General features: G+C 40.1%; 1 protein-coding gene and 1 non-coding gene across 51 annotated transcripts in view; both read right to left on the minus strand.

Annotated features, from left to right (window-relative positions):
* The window catches only part of ABI3BP (ABI family member 3 binding protein), a 295,737-nt gene that overhangs the window by 189,010 nt on the left and 87,795 nt on the right, over positions 1–18,932 (minus strand). For all 50 annotated transcript variants that reach the window (XM_089331596.1, XM_008267027.5, XM_070071996.2 and 47 more), the window contains exon 2: positions 16,929–17,108. In XM_089331596.1, coding sequence (XP_089187722.1) covers positions 16,929–17,108 — 180 coding nt within the window. The remainder of the gene's footprint in view (positions 1–16,928; positions 17,109–18,932) is intronic.
* On the minus strand, positions 10,165–10,271 carry LOC127483030 (U6 spliceosomal RNA). Its single transcript, XR_007909004.3, has one exon. It is a non-coding gene; the product is annotated as a U6 spliceosomal RNA (small nuclear RNA).

Raw genomic sequence — 18,932 nt, forward strand, 5'->3', positions numbered from 1 at the left:
TCCTTAGTGTGGTTCATGTGCCTGTGTGAGTGGGGTGTAGCCACTGTGGGCTCACTCTAGGTAGGTGAGCTCAAGTTCATCTTGGCAGAGATGGAGTGAGGCTTAAATCATGCTAGCTGAAGCATCATACCCTCTACTGCTGCTGACAACAGAAGAGATTTACCAAGCCCACATCAGGTGTCTCTCTAGACTCTTGACCACTCTCAAGACCGGCCTAAGACCCCCGGGCCCCACCCAGTTCATCTCAAGGATCTCGAAAACTAACAAGCCCAAATAAAAATCAGTAGGAAAGATTTAAAATTAGAGTACAAAATTGAGACAAAAGGATACAAAAGATCAGTGAAAGTTTTTTTTTCCACAAAAATAAACAAAATCTATATACCATTGGCCCACCCCCCCCCAAAAAAAGAGAGAAGACCCAAATCAATACAATTAGAGGTGAAAAAGAAAATGTAACAGACACCACAGAAATAAAAAACTCAGAAATTAATACAAAGAGCTCTATGCCAACAAACTGGGAAACCTAGAAGAAGTGGGTGGATTCGTAGACATACTACCTACCTAAATTGAGCCATGAAGCCATAGAAAACTAAACTAGACCAAAAACCAAGATGGAAATTGAACCAGTAATAAAGGTCCTCCCAACAAAGAAAAGCCCAGGACCAGATGGTTTCACTGCTGAATTCTATCAGACTTTTAAAGAAGAACTAACTCCACTTCAAGTTATTCAAAACATTTGAAAGGGAGGGAATCCTCCTAGATTGTTTCTATGAAGTCAGCATCACCTTAATTCTAAAACCAGAAAAAGATACAACAGAGAAAGAATTACAGACCAATATCCCTGATGAACATAGATGCTAAAATCCTCAACAAAATACTGGCTAATCGAATCCAACAACACATCAGAAAAATCATTCACCCAGATCAAGTGGGATTTATTCCTGGTATGCAGGATGGTTCAACGTTTGCAAATCAGTAAATGTGACACATCACATTAATGAACTGAAGAATAAAAACCATATGATTATCTCAAAAGACATAGAGAAAGCACTTAATAAAATACATCATCCTTTTATGAAAAAACCCTTAAGCAAATCGGGTATAGAAGGAACATACCTAAACGCAATCACAACATTATTTGACACACTGTCAGCCGGCATCGTATTGAATGATTAAGGAAAGTTGGAAGCATTTACACTAAGATCTGGAACCAGACAAAGATGCCCACTCTCACCCTTACTATTCAATCTATCTATGAAAGTTTTAGCCAGAGCCATTAGACAAGAAAGAGAGGGGGATACAAATGTAAAAGTGTTAAGTCAAATGATTCCAATTTGCAGATATTTTCTTATATCTAGAAGGACTAAAAGCTACTAAGAAATTATTGGAGCTCACCAGAGTTTACCAATGTCGTAGGATACAAACTAAATACTCAAAAATCAATACTCTTTCTATACAAAAACAATGCCATGGCTGAGAAAGAAATTATAAGATCAATTCCATTCAGAATAGCTACAAAAACTTTTAAATTCCTTGGGATAAATTTATCCGAGGATGTGAAAGATCTCTACAATGAAACTTACAAAACACTAAGGAAAGAAATAAAAGACACAAAAATGGAAAAATCTTCCATGTTCATGGATGGGAAGAATTAATGTAATCAAAATGTCCATCCTACCCTAAGCAACTTACAGATTCAATGTGATTCCAATCAAAGTGCCAGAGATCCTTCTCAGATCTAGAAAAAAATGACCTTAAAATCATAAGAGACCCTGAATAGCTAAAGTAAACATGAACAATAAACAATAAAAGCTGGAAGCAGGCCGGCGCCGCAGCTCACTAGGCTAATCCTCCGCCTAGCGGCGCCGGCACACCGGGTTCTAGTCCCGGTCGGGGCGCCGGATTCTGTCCCGGTTGCCCCTCTTCCAGGCCAGCCCTCTGCTGTGGCCAGGGAGTGCAGTGGAGGATGGCCCAGGTGCTTGGGCCCTGCACCCCATGGGAGACCAGGAAAAGCACCTGGCTCCTGGCTCCTGCCATCGGATCAGCGCGGTGCGCTGGCCGGCCGCAGCGCGCCGGCCGCGGCGGCCATTGGAGGGTGAACCAACGGCAAAAGGAAGACCTTTCTCTCTCTGTCTCTCTCTCTCACTGTCCACTCTGCCTGTCAAAAAAAAAAAAAAAAAAAAAAAAAAAAGCTGGAAGCATCACAATACCCAATTTCAACATACATTACGGGGCAATTATAATCAGAACAGCTTGGTACTTAGGCACAGAATTCTTGGTTAAGACCTCAGCAGCACAAGAAATAAAAGCAAGCAAGGTAAACACTTAAAGTAACAACTGGAAGAATGGGAGAAAATAATTGCAAAATATGCAACGGATAAGTGACTAATATCCAGAATATGTAAGAAGCTCAAGAAACTCAAAACAATCCAGTTAAGAAATGGGCTAAGGATATGAACAGGCATTTTTCAAAGTATAAAATACAGATAGGCAACAGACACAAAAAGATGCTTAGCATCAGTATCTAGCAGGGAAATGCTAACCTCACCCGATTTAGAAAGGCTCTCATACAGAAATAAAAAATAAATAAATAAATGCTGGTGATGATGTGGGGAAAAAGTTCCCTAATCCACTGTTGGTGGGAAAGCAAACTAGTACAGCCATTGTGGAAGACAGTATGAAAACTCCTCAGAAATCTGAAAGTAGATCTACCATATACTCCAGCCATCCCACTCCTAGAATTTACCTAAAATAAATGAAATCAGCAAATGAAAGAGTTATCTGTACCCCCATGTTTATAGCAGCTCAACTCACAATAGCTAATATATGGAATTAATCCAAATGTCCATCAATTGTTGACTATATAAAGGAAATATATACTACTGAGCCATAAAAAGAATGAATTTCTCTTTTGGAACAAAATGAGTGCAATGGGAGGTCATCATGCTTAATGAAATAAATCAGTCTCAAAATCATAAATATCATTTATTTCCCCTTATGGTAACTTTTATACAGAGTACAAAAAATGTAATACATAGGCACAAAATTGACTTTTTAAGATTTGATTACTGTTTATAGCCCTTGTCTATACTCTTGAAAAAGAGTGATTTTTCTACTTACTACTTGTTGAATTCTATATCTAGTTGAGGGTTAATATTGTGAATATAAAGAAGATTCAATGTATATATTAAAATTGTAAGAAAACTAAAATAAGGGAGAGTGGGATTGAGGAAAGGTAGGATAAGATGTATCATTATGCTCTTAAAAACTATGCATGAATGAAATTTGTTCCCTTTTCAAAATAGGACTTTTTTAATGAAAGAGTTTTGAGAAATAGAACATCAATTTTGTCTAAATGGCATCTCTGATGCCAACTCTAATGAATATATTTATATATTAGCCTATTGTTAAAAAAAAAAAAAAAACACCAAGACAAGACTACCATCAGAGACACAGAAATATAGAACTCTTCCTTTCTTCCACTGTCTGTCTTGACCTCTCATGGTGTTTGCTACTTGGGGTTGTGTCTGCAGCTGGGTGCACACTCAGCTGGTTTTCTTACTCCTTTCCCCCCAATGCATGGGGTTGTCCCCTGAAAATGGCAGACCCAGGATCTAAGTCCTTAACCCCAACTCATGCTCCAGAAAAGTCAAGCTTCTTTTCCCACAGTTTTGTCACTCTAACCTACAGACCATGACGTACTGCAGTCTCAGCACTGGGCATACTGTGCACTGAATGGGGGTTGGAGAGAGGCTTGACCCTACCAAATCCCCAAAGGAATGCACAGTGGCACTGCCAACCTATGCAAGGATTCCGACCACCATGTCCTGCCAGATTTCACCATGGGTATATGCACACCCTGACTCTTCCTGAGTCCATATCCAAGACCCTGCAGGAGAAGGTGCCAAAGTCACTGAATAGTGGTTGAAAGTGGAAGATCAGTCAGACAGAGGTGGGAGACAGACAGTTAAAAACCAAAGTAAGGGAGGAGGTGGAAGGCTAGGACATAAGAATTCAGACTCCAGAACTTAAGCACATACTCCATTATCTCATGGGACTTCACTTATAAAATTAAATGGAAACTACTAAGAATTCAAGACAACAATAGAAGAGCATTACACTCTAAGTACAGGGTCCTCTGAGTACACTGGTCACCTGCTCATGAACCCAGCCTTGACCTGGCCTGTCCACTGGAAACTGACCACAACTCTGTTGTTCCAGGTAATCTCATTTCCTGTTGTCCTGGCACAAGGTCTGGAGCATCTCCTTCAGCCACTGTCCCCAACTAACCCTGCTTCACTTCCACATTCTGACAAATCCTCTCCCTGACATTGCAAACAAATATTTAATAAATGATTTCTTTTACCCACTTGCCACAACATCCAGTACACATCCTTTCCTAGTTTAGCAAACCTGTTAGACATTAAAATTGTTGGCTTGACTTCTCATTGTCTTGTCCTTGCCTGTGTTTTATACGTGCATCCCACAGAGAAATTTAGTGTAGGGTGTTGTCTATTAACTGGTTTGAAGTTTGGCAAGGCTGGCTTTTGAAGGACAGCTTGTACACTCACACACATACACATACTTTCTGGGAAATTCACCACTTGGTTAGTATTATCTGTGCAGCAAGGACTACTGGAATGAAGTCTCTGTGTGTGAGACCCTCAGCTGTCGGGCTGCAAGAGCAACACCGGAGACAAGCCTGTGCGCATGTACGTTTATTAGCAATCAGGCAGACTTTTACAGGGTAAGAGGGGAAGAAAAACTCTGCGGTAGTAACAGCAATTCTATAGGGAAAAAGGGGCAGCGTGCCAAAAGACCCCTAAGCAATCAACTTATAGGTCACGTAGGCCTCTGGGCTCCTTTGTGCAACTGGCCCACATCTGCCATGTGGGAGTTGCTTATTGGCTCTGTTTATCAATCATAAAGGCACAGCCACAAGGCTTCCAACATGAAGTGGGGGGGGGCGGGGGGAGAGAAAAGGGGCCTGGAGCTCCTGCCAGCCACCTGCCAGCAGCCAGGCTGTGGGGTCCCTCCCAACCTCCTTCATGGGCAGAGCAGGGCCGGGCAGGCAGTCCCATGGGGTTACCCACACTGGAACCCCAAGACTTTGCTCAAATATTTTTCTTTCAATTAATGAACCCAGCTCACCTTAGGTGGTATCCAAAGTCAAAGCCTTCATATCACTAAGGTTTTCTTTTTCTTTAAATTCTCTCAGCAGATTATCATGTTGTGATTTGGGGCTGAGAGTAAATTCTACTAGATGGATTTGTATGCCATGTATAAAAATACCAGAATACTTACATGCTATGCTGCAAAGCATTTTGGCATGGTGGCCAGGTACATATGCTCTGAAGCCTGCGGGTCACTTGCAGATTTCTACATCTTGAGGGGACACTAGTTTGAGGAGGAGGATGATAACAACACTTGCTTTGCAGAGTGGCTGTAAGGATTTAATGACTCATTTTCATAACACCCTTGGCCCAACACACTGTAGGTACTCAAGAACGTTAAATCATCAGGTACTAGGTACTAGGCAGTGATTGTGTACACAGCTTGGTGAACAGAACACAGCAGAGGGAAATCTCCTGCCCGCATTTTTTGTCCCTCTAGTCCTGATGCAGTGCACTCCCAACAGCAGGAAGAAGGGCTGGGTTATTTCCCGGGACCGGATTGTGAAAGGTCTGAGGGCCATACTAAGCTTATAGGTCTCACAAATGTTAAATATGTAGCTTTTCTACTAAACTGAAGTAGTATCCACTTCAGGATAATACTGAAGGAGAATACAATAAATAATTATGCCAAGACACCATATAGAAATCATGACTGTCAGATAATCCAGGCTTCATAGTTATTTTACCAGTAGGGTAGAGCCAATCTCCTAACTTACTTGAATGAGTTTTTTCTCCTAGAGATTTCCTTGCAGGCAAATAGATATTATTTTGTTGACAAGAAGCCTATACCAGAGAACTCTGAGTACTCAGCTAGTACAGCCATAGATACACTGACCTTGACTGCCACGTATACGAAGGCAATGAAGTAAGCTCTGGCCCTGAGGAGTTTACCATGAAGCTGGTGGGACATGATACAAATGAAAACACACATAAGCATGTACAAAACCATATTTCAAAGTTTGTGGAAAATCAAATGAAATAAGGTTATTTGGTGTCAAAAATTAGAAAGCCATACAAATTGGGGAGTCTTCAAAAAGTTCTTGAAAATTGTGTATTACAAAAAAAACTATGCATCAATTTCAAAAATTTTTACACTAAAATAAACTTATTTTTAAAGTCCTCTTGTATAATGAAACAATGGTGTTCACGTTATGATATTTAGTTTGACCCACATATCCAGAGAGTACTGAGTGTCCTGGAAAAGTCAAACATTTAAATGGAAATGGGGTGGAGTCTGGCACAGCAGCTAAGATACCACTTGGTACACTTGCATGCCATATAAAACTATCTGGTTCCAATCCCAGCTACGTTTCCAATTCCAGCTTTCTGCTAATGCACACCTTAGGAGGCAGCAGATGGTGACACACATACTTGGGCCCTGCCACTCAAATCAGAGACCTAGTTGGAGTTTTCGGCTCCTGGCTTCATTCTGGACAAGCCTCAGCTATTGTAGGCATTTGAAGAGTGAGCTTACAGAAGATCAATCTCAATCTTTCTCTGCCTTTCATATGAAATTAAAATGGATAAAAATTTTAAGCCATTTTAATGTTTTAAAAACATTAAAAACAAATGAAAATTATGGCTGATTAGGCAACATGAGGATCTGTTCCAGAAAACTCTAGTTTACCCTTCTTTGTCATATGTCATTCATTTCAGACCCTCTTCTCAATAGCAAGACTCTCACAATACCTGGAACAGTATATCCATTTGGCCCATGACATGAGCCGTTTGGGGAGATTCATTTAGATACAACCGAGAATGAATTTTATAAAGTTAGATTTCTGGCTCAGGACATTATATAACACATTGAAAAAAGTTTTTATATTGAAATATTGTGAATTTGTTTTATTATATTTCCAAGAAAAGATGGACTTGGAGACAGTTTATCATTTGGTGAGGTCAGAGAGACTATGAACGTATTATAGTTGAATCCAGTAGAAAAAAAAATAGAACTTTGGAAAGACATTATTTTTACCAAAACATGGTTAAACAGTCATCTACTATCAAGCAAGGCATTTCTGGTACAAACTCATGGTAAATTTTTCAAATAATGGTGCAGTTATTAATAAATTGATACACACTAAGCCAATTTCTTTAAAAATCCTTTTTGAAGTTTACTTTATTTCTGCTAAATTTTGTTCCCTGGACAAAAATCAAATTATTCTAGGATTCCTATTTTTTTCATGACAAAAGTTGGATTCATGTTGAAGATTTAATGCCAAGTACTTCCAAGTGGTAAATCCATTTCCAGAGAAATAACTAAGAATTAGACGACACTTTCAAAATCGTTTTAAACACAAGAGAAAAATCCACCTAAAATGGTACCCATAGCTGTCTGACTTCCTGGCTCTTTCCATGTCCTCACACCTATTCATTCATTTATTAGGTTTTTAATCTCATGACCTCCCTCATTGAAGATAAGAAGAAATCCAAGGCCTAGGGTCTTTTACTTCTGGAAATTTCCTACTTGAATGCAGCGTGGGGGCAGACAAAACATACAAAAAAACCACACAGCAATCTGTTACCATCAATAATACTACACTGCTAAAGGAAAGAGCTCAGTCTCTTAGGTATTCTTGGAGAGGGACATAAATATTGATTGTTTGGGTCAGTGCTGGCTGTGTTATGAGTAGACAAGGGAGGCCTACGTAGATGGGCAGTACATAATAGAGGTGGTGTTGGAAGGGGTATAGAAGAACAAGTTTCAGGAACACAGTACTTTAGATATGAGAAAGAAAACCTGGGGAAAGATGGAATCAAATGAAACATTTATTTTAGTAGAAAAATATGTTTTTCCTATGAACTTTTGGAAGATCCCTTGTATATATTTTAAGAACAGATAAAATTCCCTAAGTTTTGAGAAGCAGGAGTATACACTGGTTCACAGTTCAGGTTCTAGAACAGACTTCTGGGTTTACATCCTAGAGTTGCTACTTATTAGCAGAGTAACCTTGGGAAGTTTCCTTGCAGGTAACAGGGAACCAACAGGATCAGCCTACATGAACTCCATTTCTCATCTGCATTCAGGGACTGCCTCATGTTCACTGCCAGCAGCTGTTTTGCTTTCTGCCCTCACAGCCTGTTGCTAATTATGTAAGGATACTTCCAGAAAATAGGGAACTCAGCTGGGTTGAAAATGCTTGGCACTAGACCATTTCCTCCTGTTCATCTTTTTTAATATTTGAGGTAGAGTTACAGAGAGAGAGAGGGAGAGACAGAGGGAAAGGTCTTCTCTCAGCTGGTCCACTCCCCAAATGGCTGCAACGGCTCAGGGTTGGGCCAATCTGAAGCCAGGAGCTTCTTTGTCTTCAGGGACCCAAGCACTTGGACCATCTTCCACTGCTTTCCCAAGCTGTTTGCAGAGAGCTGGGTAGGAAGAGGAGCAGCTGGGACACAAACAGGCAACTATATGGGATGCTGTCACCTAGGCAGAGGGTTAGCCTATTATGCCACAGTGCCACCCTGTTTTCTTTTTTAACCAGTTTTTTCTCTGGCTTATCTAATGCCCAAGAGTTATTTCCAACCTCTACATCTACCTATTTACATCCATGAATTCACAACTTCGTATTTTTAATATTTTAAATATTTAATATTTATCCTTTAATGTAAAATATTTATCCTTTAGTGTAGTCAATAGTGGCACTATCCACTATTTTATTTTTCAACCCACCATGCCCAAAAGGCAGAATAGAGCAGTTGATATCCCAAGGGCTGCCATGCAAAGGAAAAATTGTGCATTTCCTCCAGTTATACAAATAAAAAATTAAAGGGAAAGTTTCTAAGGGATGTTCTTCATCTACAGGCAGGCATATAGATTGCACCGAAGCTTGTAAGATTAAACCTGTTATTCTTATCTGAATCAGTAATTGTAAATGAATTTTATTTTTAAAATGTTGAATGTTCTTTGCAAAATAGATAAACTTCACAATTAGAAATAATGTCTAAATTTTGGCCTGAACATGCTGATAATATTAGCATCAATTAAGTAAATGAATCTGTTATGCTCTTATCTTGACCTATGTTTAGTAGGACAAATAAAAATTCTTGCGATTTTCTTGCTAAAAATACCTTTGTTAGGATGACAAAGACGGGAGAAGTGGAATCTAGAGATAAAAAGCCATTTCAGGTAAGCATGTTCTTAGAGAGTCACCATGTTTTCGTTTGGAGTTCCACAGTTACGGAATTCCAGGAGGCATCTGACCATGCCCCTTTTTTCATTTATTTATTTCATTTGAAAGTAAGAGAGAAGAGAGGGGAAGAGATATAGAAGGGGTGAGGAAGGAGTGGGGAGAAAAAGGGAGAGGAGGGAGATCTCTCTCAGTCTCTGGTTCATTCCCCAAATTCCTCCAACAGCCAAGGCTGGGCCAAAAATCAGGATATAATCTATGTCCCCACATGGATGGCAGGGACCCAACTACTTGAGCCATCACTTGCTGCACCCCAGGGTGCATATCAGCAGGAAGCTACAAGTGGAAGCAGATATGAACTCAAAGCCAGGCGTTCTGGTATGGGATGCAGGCATCCAAAGTGATGTCTAAACTGCTACACCAAACACCTCCCCCTAATAATTCTGCTTATCAGTTTACTGATTAAAACAACATTTGGAGAAAAGCATATGCACACCAAAGTTACTATGTCACAATCTTGGATTCTGCCTCCACATTTATCTTGAGAGTTGTCCCTGTCAAAATACACACACACACACACACACATGCACACACACCGGGTGTGAGGAGTACAGCTATTTCTTTTCAGTAGTAACAGCTCTGCTCAAACTACCTCTATGACTTTGCTGACACCACCTCCCCACCTGGGAATACAAAACCGAATTAAGCCATAGAACTACCTTAGACCAGTGTTTCGTTTCGTTTCTTTTCTTTTCTTTTCTTTTTTTTTTTTTTTTTTTTTTTTTTTTGACAGGCAGAGTGGACAGTGAGAGAGAGAGAGAGAGAAAGGTCTTCCTTTGCCGTTGGTTCACCCTCCAATGGCCAAAAATATGGAACGCTTCATGAATTTGCGTGTCATCCTTGCGCAGGGGCCATGCTAATCTTCTCTGTATCATTCCAATTTTAGTATATGTGCTACCGAAGCGAGCACTAGACCAGTGTTTGTCAACCAAAGTACTGTAATCTTAGCACTGATCGCAACTTCAGAGGTGATTTAGCTCGCCATTATTAGCAACTAAAATTATCCAAGACCACTCGGTTTACAATAACCTCTACAGAATTTGCCTACAGTGCACTGGAGTCTATATTAGCTAGTGCATTTGGTTTATCTGTAGTCTTCATGATGCTACTTAAAAATTATCCTCTAGTTCACACGAGAAATGCTAAATGACTTACCCTAAACTACGCCACAAGAAGTAGTAACGCTGAATTTGAACTCAGGTCTGGCTGACTCCGAAGTACAGAAATATTGTTTCCCTGCTTTCTCTCACAGGGAGGCTCAGCTTCCCCAGAAAACAGATGTTAGTGTTCCTCGCCCGGGCTCTTTCCAGCTCAAGGTGCCTCTGGGACCCCAGCCACACGTCCTCTTCCTTCCTAGAGTACGGCGCCCTTTGAGGAGTTACGGGCAAGATGGTGGCCGGGGCGTGGAGGCGAGTGCCCTGCACCTGCTGAGTGTGCGCAATATAACGAAGTGAGGGGAGAGCCAGCTGCTGTGAGTATGAGGTCGTTAATACCCTTGCCCTCGGTATTCCTCTTGGAGTCCTGGCCTCTGGTTGGAAGACAAACCTCGTCAGTCAGAATTTGTAGTAGTGATAAAAATAGATGATTCTTTTTCCATATCAGCCTGTGATCAGGATACTAAAATAACTCCAGGGTGCATGGCACACTTGATGGACTGCAGCTGCCTCCCCAACACACACAAATTAAATTCTCACAGATGCCAATAGAACATCAAAAGTGTGTCTTTAAAGTTCAGTGTGGAGAAAGTTCTTATTTTTTACGTTACTAGGTATTTCCAAAATTATCAGCAGCTGAACACAGAGGTAAGATGCAGTAATCTAAAAGTAAACCAGAAATTCAGGTTGAGTGGAAAATGGAGGAACCTGGAACCTGTGGGCATCAATTATCTGTCACATCATTGCTAGGCTCTCATGACCTTTAAAATTTATCACTATCCCTTTGGAGAAAGATGACTTTTTTTCCTACTATACCAAATAATCTAGTAAAATCTCAGATCAATTTTTATAGAAATATTACATGAATATTGATTTCCAAAATGTGAAAAGGAGGATTGTATTTTTTTTACTCGTACATGTAAGATCAGAAAAATGACTTATAAATGTCTATCAATACTTAATAGATAGATGGACAGATTTGAAATAAATGTAGAAATGCTCTTAACTGGCTTTTAGTGGGAGTATTAGTCCCCAGGTCACTAAATGTAAGTTGGAATATTTCTGAATAATCAACAGTTTCTTATTTCCATGGTGAAATGAGAAATGATGGTAAACATATCAGTAAACAAATGAAGTGTTTTGATGTGGAGCTTTATATATATATATATATATTTTTACAGGCAGAGTGGACAGTGAGAGAGAGAGAGAGAAAAAGGTCTTCCTTTGCCATTGGTTCACCCTCCAATGGCCACCGTGGCCTGCGCACTGTGGCCGGCGCACCGCGCCTTTCCGAAGGCAGGAGCCAGGTGCTTATCCTGGTCTCCAATGGGGTGCAGGGCCCAAGCACTAGGGGCATCCACCACTGCACTCCCGAGCCACAGCATAGAGCTGGCCTGGAAGAGGGGCAACCTGGACAGAATCCGGTGCCCCAGCCAGGACTAGAACCTGGTGTGCCGGCGCCGCTAGGCAGAGGATTAGCCTAGTGAGCCGCGGCGCCAGCCCTATATTTGTTTTGAAAATTAAAGTAATTCAATATGTTTGGATACAGTTCAGCTAAATTAAAAATGATACTATAAGGGGAGGCATTGTTTGAAATTTTTGTCTGTACTCCCTTTCTGCCACCAATTTATTGAATGATTATTCTCAGCTCTGTTCATCTGTTGCAGGTATGTTTTTCACAGACGTGCTATGGGCACGTTAGTGAATTCATGATTATAGTGATGAGGTGAAAACCCTTGAGCCTGTGGCAGACAGGATAAGGGCCCACTAAAGACGGCCCACAGCCTAATCCCCAGAACCAGTAAGTCTCTGAGTTTCAGTACTGTCACAGTAGAAGGAAGCCTGCAGATAGAATTCACTTTGCTCATTACCTGACCTCTAAATAAGGAGAGTGTCTTGGATTATCCAGGTGGGTGCAATATGGAAATCATAGTGTTGTCAAAAACAGAAGAGGTAGAAGAGGAGGTTGGGGTGATGAGATGTGATATGTAAAGGGCTTGTGGTGATTATAGAGTGGACTGAAATTATGTTTTCTCAAAAACTACAGAAAAAGGGAAGGAAGGAGATTGAGGGAAAGAAATTGTAATATGAAATACATGCAAGCTGTTCTTTTATATTAATAAAAAGTTTTTAAAAAGGAGCTTGACCCTTTGTTGTTGAATTCGAGCTGATAGGAAAATGCAGACAGCCTCTGGAAACTAGAAAAGGCATTCATTTATTCAACCACCAAACTCCTCGGAGCCTCCAGCAGGGCATACAGTCCTGCCTGGAACTTAATTTTGGGTCAGTGAGACCAGTATTGAACTGCTGACTTGCAACTGTAAGGTAATACATTTGTAATTTTAAATTTGAGAAGCAGAAAACAAGGGAGGGGAGGGGAGAGAGAGAGAGAGAAAGCACTCGTCTGCTGGTTTTCTGGTTCACTCCCCAAATTCACTCCAGGTCTCTCATATGTGTGGCAAGAACCCAGCTATGTGAGTCTTCATCTGCAGCCCCCCAGAGTCTGCACTGACAGGAAACTAGAATCATGGAGAGCTGGAGCTGGGAATCAAACACAGGCACTCGGATGTGGGGCATGGGAATTTCAATTGGTGTCTTAGCCACTAAGCCAAATGCCCACCCCAGACATTTGTAATGTTTAAGCCACCCTGTTTGTAGAAGTTTGTTACAGCAATGACAGAATACTAATAATATACAACTGCCTTATCAGTTGGAGCAAGTAGTGCAAATATAATTATGTAAAACTAAAAATAACAATTTACGCAATCTTAAATTAACGTTTAACTTAGAGCTCACGTCTGATTATGAGGTAGTAAAAGTAGAAGTGATATTGAATTGACCCTTTACTGGGTTTCCCCCTTGACATCCCAAACTCAAAAATCTATTGCTATGTTTCCTCATTCTTTTCCTGAAAGTTTGCTCATCACACTTTACCACTGGGTCCGATCATACACATTCTTTTCCAGTCCCTGCATTTTAAGGCATTGTTGCAGAGGGATGCATGTGCAGAGGGAACTTAGAGCAGAAACCTGCGTGTCATAAAACGTAGGCATGTGTAGAGGAAAATCTAGATGGCAGAACCAAAGAAACCAGGTCACCACTGGAGCTCAAGTATCCTGAATCCTTTCAGTAGTGAGTAGTCCCTTAATAAGGACATCTGGAATTTAAAGTCTGTCTATCCGTGCTGGCCTGATGCCAAGCCCCTCCAATCAGAACTTGCCTTGCTGGTTCTGTATACCAGTTTTCTTCTACCTAATCCTTACAGCTTTCCTCAGACCCTGGTGGATGAGGATGAATTGAGTCACATTCTGCTTCTTTGCTGGCCAGTGGTAAAGACCAGCATCGATTGTGTGTGGCAGCAACTAGCACGGAACCTACCATATTCAGTAAAGAAAGCACTCAGCTTCTATGGCTTAAAAAAGCATGGAAAAGAAAATATGTTAAAGAATTCTTCCTCACTTCCCTTAGAACACTGGAGGAAAAAATGAATTAATACAAAGAATATATTGATCAAAAGGATGAGGTAAGAATTTTAAAAATACAACCTGCAATAGTTTTCTAGAAGAAGTGTTCGAATCTTTGACCGTAGAGATTTTTAAGATAGAGTAACTTGTCTGTTTTATCTACTCTGTATCCCTTTTTTTCTTTTTTACGTCCAGCAAGATATTTGCTTGTGTGATGAAACAGCTTAGCTTGGGCCCTGCACCCCAGGGGAGACAAGGGGAAGCACCTGGCTCCTGCCATCGGATCAGTGCGGTGCGCCGGCTGCAGCACGCCAGCCGTGGCGGCCATTGGAGGGTGAACCAACGGCAAAGGAAGACCTTTCTCTCTGTCTCTCTCTCTCACTGTCCACTCTGCCTGTCAAAAAAAAAAAAAAAAAAAAAAAAAAAAGACTGCATACAGCAGGGATTTGCATATTTGCACTTTCAAATTCTTCATGTGGTCAAAGTTAAGGTTATTACAGTGGCTCACTTTCCCAGTGTTTTGATAAGCTGGTGGATTTTCTTTGAAGTGATTATCTTACATAAAATCTAGTCTAGACATTTAATTAATGATATTGCTTTCTTGTCTGATCTGAAGTTCAATGGAGATTCCCTAAGAGGAGCAAGAGGCTGCTGAACAAAACAGATTCATCTCCAGCGTTCCCTGCACTTAGGCATACATGCCAGAGCTAACATAAAGTAGATGGATTAACAGGAATAAACTTCTGAAGTTCATAGAAAGACTCTTAGGCAATAATCCTAGCAGTGAAACAAAATATAAATATCACGTTAGACTATTTAGAAAGCCTTTGAAATAATTCATAACAGAGGATTTTTTAAAAAGTTATCTTTTAAAAGGATTTTATTTGCAAGTCACTTTTCTGGAAAAGGCAAAAATATAACCAATACTCTCAAATTATATTTTTTAAAATTTTCAATCATTGAAAGTTTGTATTATTTTTATAGCAAATGCTACTTTTCAAATAATATACAATTTCCATCATGATTTCCCTCTTAACTCACACTTTTTTAAAAAATTTTATTTATTTATTTATTTTGATAGGCAGAGTGGACAGTGAGAGAGAGAAAGACAGAGAGAAAGGTCTTCCATTTCCATTGGTTCACCCTCCAGTGGCCACTGCGGCTGGCCGGTGCACCACGCTGATCCAAAGCCAGGAGCCAGGTACTTATCCTGGTCTCCCATGGGGTGCAGGGCCCAAGCACTTGGGCCATCCTCCACTGCACTCCCGGGCCACAGCAGAGACCTGGCCTGGAAGACGGGCAACCGGGAAAGAATCCGGTGCCCCGATCGGGACCAGAACCCGGTGTGCTGGCGCCGCAGGCGGATTAGCCTAGCGAGCCGGGGCGCCGGCCTTAACTCACACGTTTTTAAGCAACAATTAAAACAATCTAATCTTTTTTTGTTTGTTTTTGTTTTTTACTGCCTGTTATTATTTTTAATTTAATGGCATTTTGGTCAATGAACATAAATTTTAAGGTATTAAGTGTTTGAAATTGCTTTAAACTTCCCTTCTTATTTCAGTTATATATGGAGAATTTGAAAATGTTTTTTAAAATTTTTGTTATTACAAAGAGAACAGCTTTCATACATACAATTCTAAGAAGGTAACTATGCTTTCCTCTCTCCCTCCCTCCCTCAATCCTCTTTTCTCCCATTCTTTGTTTCCCTTAATTTTTGCAATAAAATAATTTATTATTTTATTATTTTTATTATTTATTTATTTATTATTTATTATTAATTCACCATTAACCGTAATGTTCAACAAGTAAAAAGTAGAAAGACCATTGCTCTGGTATAGATGAGGGCTATAAAAAACAATTAATTTGTAAGGGGTCAGTTTCATTCTTGTATTTTTTTGTATTCTATATTAACTACCATGTATTAGAGAAAGCATATGATATTTGTCTTTATGGGACTGGCTTTTTTCACCAAATTGATGCATAATAGTCTTCAGTTGCATCCATTTTATTCCGAAAGACAGGATTTTGTTCTTTTTTATGGCTGAGTGGCATTCCATTGTGTGTATGGGTGTGTGTATACATATATATATATATATCCTATATTTTCTTTATCTGATCATCAGTTTCAAATCACATATAAATGTGATTAAACCATTTTCAAAGATTCACAAAATTTATAGTATATACAAAAACCTTAATTTATTTGTTTAAATACTAAAAAAAGTTTTATAAATGTCATACAGTTCCTTTTCTTTTTAAAGGTGGCTTCTCTTGAAGCGATCCCAACAAAACTATGGTTGCCATCTTCTACCAAAAGTAGAGATAGCAAGAACAAAAATTAAAATGTGAACAAACGGTATAGAGGTTTAAACTAAGACAATCCAGCTACAATTTCCCTTGTGTATTAAGTTAGGTGGTCATGGATTTTAAATAAAATGACAACAAAGATGATTCTTTCTTTATGCATTAAAAAAAATAAAGAATTATTCATGGGGCCAGGAATTTTGCCACTGCCTGTGATGCCAGCATCCTATATTGGAGTACTTGTTTGAATTCGAAGTCCAAGCTGCTCTGCTTCTGATCCAGCTCCTTGCTAATGTGCTTGGGGGTACAGAGAAAGATGGTCCAAGTACTTGGCCCCCTGTCACTCACATCGGGGACCCAGATGGAGTACCAGGCTCCTGGTTTAGGACTGGACTATCCTAGCTGTTGTTGACATTTGAGGAGTGAACAAGCAAATGGGAAATCAACCTTTCCCTTCACCTCCCCTGTGTAATGCTGCCTTTCAAGTAAATTAAATATTTTTTTAAAAAGAATTATACCATGGGTTACAACAACTGTGAGAATGCTTTGAAATTCTAGTATTCAACCCAGTTGAGGATATAGAAAAAATGGTTCTAGCCATCAAGATTTGTACATCATGTCACACCTGTTATCCAAACACCTTACCAACTACGGCCTCGGTGTACTTTCCTTCTGCTGGAAGAGGGAAGTACTGATTTGGAGATATGTTGCTGCCATATCCCAGGAGAAAGCCTTCCAGCTTTACATTTGGATTTGGACGCAGGAACTTCAAGAGGATGGAGTCACTCGTGGTATTGATGTGGACTTTCAGGCTTGGCCTTTTACCTAATGATGGGGATGAAAACATAGGTGGCTGTTACTTCATCTCCTTAGCACACTATGAAAATTTCCAGGGATGGTTGATCGGTAGAATTGTTCCTAGAAAGCTTGCTCCTACCTCATTTGCTACTCAGCATCACAGCAACACACACACACACACACACACACACACACAAATGCTCCCATTATAGCTCATTTTAAGATCAAAGAAAATGAACTTAATAACAAATAAAGTAGCCTAGAATAAAAAGTAAAATCTTACAGTTCAATAATTGGTAGTTTATTATGGTGAAAACAGAGGGAATTTAGGCTATTTTGACTAATTAAAATGTTCACTTTATACATATTGCTGGGAGTTGATGAATGGACTTGAATGTTGTCATTGGAAAAAATCAATGACTTCAGGGCCAGCATTGTGGTGTAGTAGGCTAAGCTTCCATATGCAGCGTTGGCATCCCAAATGGGCTCTGGTTCATATCCCAGCTGCTCATCTTCCCATCCAAGTCTCTGCTAATGGCCTGGGAAAGCAGCAGAAGATGGCCCAAGTGCTTGGGCTCCTGTACCCACTTGAGAGACTTGGAAGAAGCTCCTGGTTCCTGGCTTTGGATTGGCTCGGCTCCAGCCATTGTGGCCATTTGGGGGAACGAAGGAGCAAATGAAAGAGCTTTCTCTCTGTCTCTCCCTCTATCTGTAGCTCCACCTCTCAAATAAATAAATAAAATCTTTAAAAAAAATTCAGTGACTTCATTTTGAAAACCCCCAGTCTCCTCCATTCTGTTCTCCAGCCCCACACCCACAGGTTTGATCATTGATACAGTTGGAAAAGAAAGTAAGAAGGAAGGTTTCTGGCTGAGGGAAGACAGAGATGGTAGAACAGGGAAATCCAGAAAGGCAGACAAGGGAGGAGGAGAAAGCTGGTTAGTTCCAGGGGGAGTTCACTGGGTCAGTGTGACAACCACGTGGAGATGCCCAGCAGTGAGTTGAGTATCTAAACATGATGTTCAAGAATGAAATACACACCCATCTGGAGGGCATTAGCTTGTAGGTGATAATTAGAGGAATTTCCCAGAGAGACTGTGGAAGAGAAAGAACAGAGACCTCACTTATGTTCTCAACATTTTTTTTTCTAACCACCCAAGCAATAGGAGAAGATAATCATACGAATCAAAGATCATGGCCAAGCAATGACTAATACTGTCTTTTTCCCTTGGAACCAGAAGGAACCAGGTTCAAACCCCAACTCTGTTACTTTGCTGTGTCCTCTTGCAACTCACTGAACATGCTTAAGCCTTAGCTTCCTGGTTTGTAAATGACAGGTAACAATCACCTTCTCGCTGGATTATTTACAAAGATTAGAGCAAATTGGTACAACCGTAGAGCTGTCACACAGCAGTTGCTCACTAATACAGGTCCATACCCCTTTAGCCATGAGCCAGATATTCAAAAACCTTCGTATGCTTTTTATAGCTTGATTTCAAGCTTATTTATCAAAAAACCCAATCTAGATTATCTAGAGGACAATTAGCCTTTCTTTAATTCCACTCCGTGTGGCAGTCACATGTCCCATTTTAGAAATTGTGTTCCACTGTGTTTAGTTATGTGGTGTTGATTAAGATGCCACTGAAGAGGTTATAGACTACATAATGTAGGCATGCTTTTTTCTAATCACCCCCCCAAATTTCTGAACTAAAAAACATATCTTTTCCCAAGAGTTTTAGATAAAGACTTGTGAGCTTCAGTTGCTTTATTTCTTTATTCCTCAAGGACTTAATATTTTAAAAATATTTTGCCAATTTTGAGAAGATTGCATTTACCAATTTAACAATTTGC

The sequence above is a fragment of the Oryctolagus cuniculus genome, chromosome 4, assembly GCF_051225735.1.
Source record: "Oryctolagus cuniculus isolate XC-2025 breed Fujian yellow rabbit chromosome 4, ASM5122573v1, whole genome shotgun sequence".
Lineage (NCBI taxonomy): Eukaryota > Metazoa > Chordata > Mammalia > Lagomorpha > Leporidae > Oryctolagus > Oryctolagus cuniculus.